The sequence below is a fragment of the Amphimedon queenslandica genome, unplaced genomic scaffold (genome assembly GCF_000090795.2).
Source record: "Amphimedon queenslandica unplaced genomic scaffold, v1.1 AMPQUscaffold_45_Cont27928, whole genome shotgun sequence".
In the NCBI taxonomy this organism is placed as follows: Eukaryota; Metazoa; Porifera; class Demospongiae; order Haplosclerida; family Niphatidae; genus Amphimedon; species Amphimedon queenslandica.
Genome location: NW_003559595.1, coordinates 1 through 817, shown reverse-complemented (window position 1 = coordinate 817; position 817 = coordinate 1). Strand labels below are relative to the sequence as shown.

Genomic DNA, 817 nt, shown 5'->3' with positions numbered 1-817 from the left:
CCAATTATTTGCAAATCCTCGTCCTTTCTTCACTCTTTTTTCCCATCAAGCATAAACCAATGGAACTCTCTCCCGTCCTCTATCAAACTATCTCTCTCTATCTCTAAATTAAAATCATTCATTTCATCTAGCTTATATTGATTTATTATTTGTTAATTTATTATTAGCTTTTGCTATGATCGTTAAAAAAAAAAAAAAAAAAAAAAAAAAAAAAAACAGTTACAATGGCTTGATCTATCATTCAATGACTTAAAAACAATTGATGAGGTATAAAAATTATTGATCCTGTAGGAAACCCTGCAATGGATTGTGTGTCACTAAATTGTTACTACTTTCTTCTTTTCTATAGGCACTCCTCCACTGAACTCCCTAACTTAACAATGATACATGGTAATAACATTAAAAGACTTAAAGAGGTTGACAAACTTGTAGCCCTAACAAGACTTAAGTCTCTAAGTCTTCATGGGAACCCAACAGAATCAGTCTCCGGCTACAGGCAGTACATTGTTCACTCACATACCACAGCTGCAGACTGTGGACTTCAGTGGAGTGACTAAAGCTGACAGGAAGGTCTCTGATGTTTGGATGAAGATGATGATTGGGAAGGACTCAAAGGAAACAAGGAAACCAAAAATGACAATGGAATAGAAATAATATATAGATCTACATGTATGCATGTTTTAAGTGTTATAATTGTTTTTTAGTTGACTATTTTTTGTGTAGAAAATCAAACAATGCATAATGCATACTTTACATTTACATGTACTAAAGTCCCTCAAAACTTCCAACATTAAACAGAACAGGAAACACTGTCAAC

General features: G+C 33.2%; 1 protein-coding gene across 1 annotated transcript; it reads left to right on the top strand.

Annotated features, from left to right (window-relative positions):
* Positions 1-220: 220 nt before the first annotated feature.
* Positions 221-803, top strand: LOC109593701 (leucine-rich repeat-containing protein 51-like). The gene is given in 3 exon segments (XM_020008667.1): positions 221-267; positions 350-509; positions 511-803. Coding segments are annotated over 3 exon segments (303 nt in total). The 5' UTR covers positions 221-262; the 3' UTR covers positions 649-803.
* The last annotated feature ends 14 nt before the right edge of the window (positions 804-817 follow it).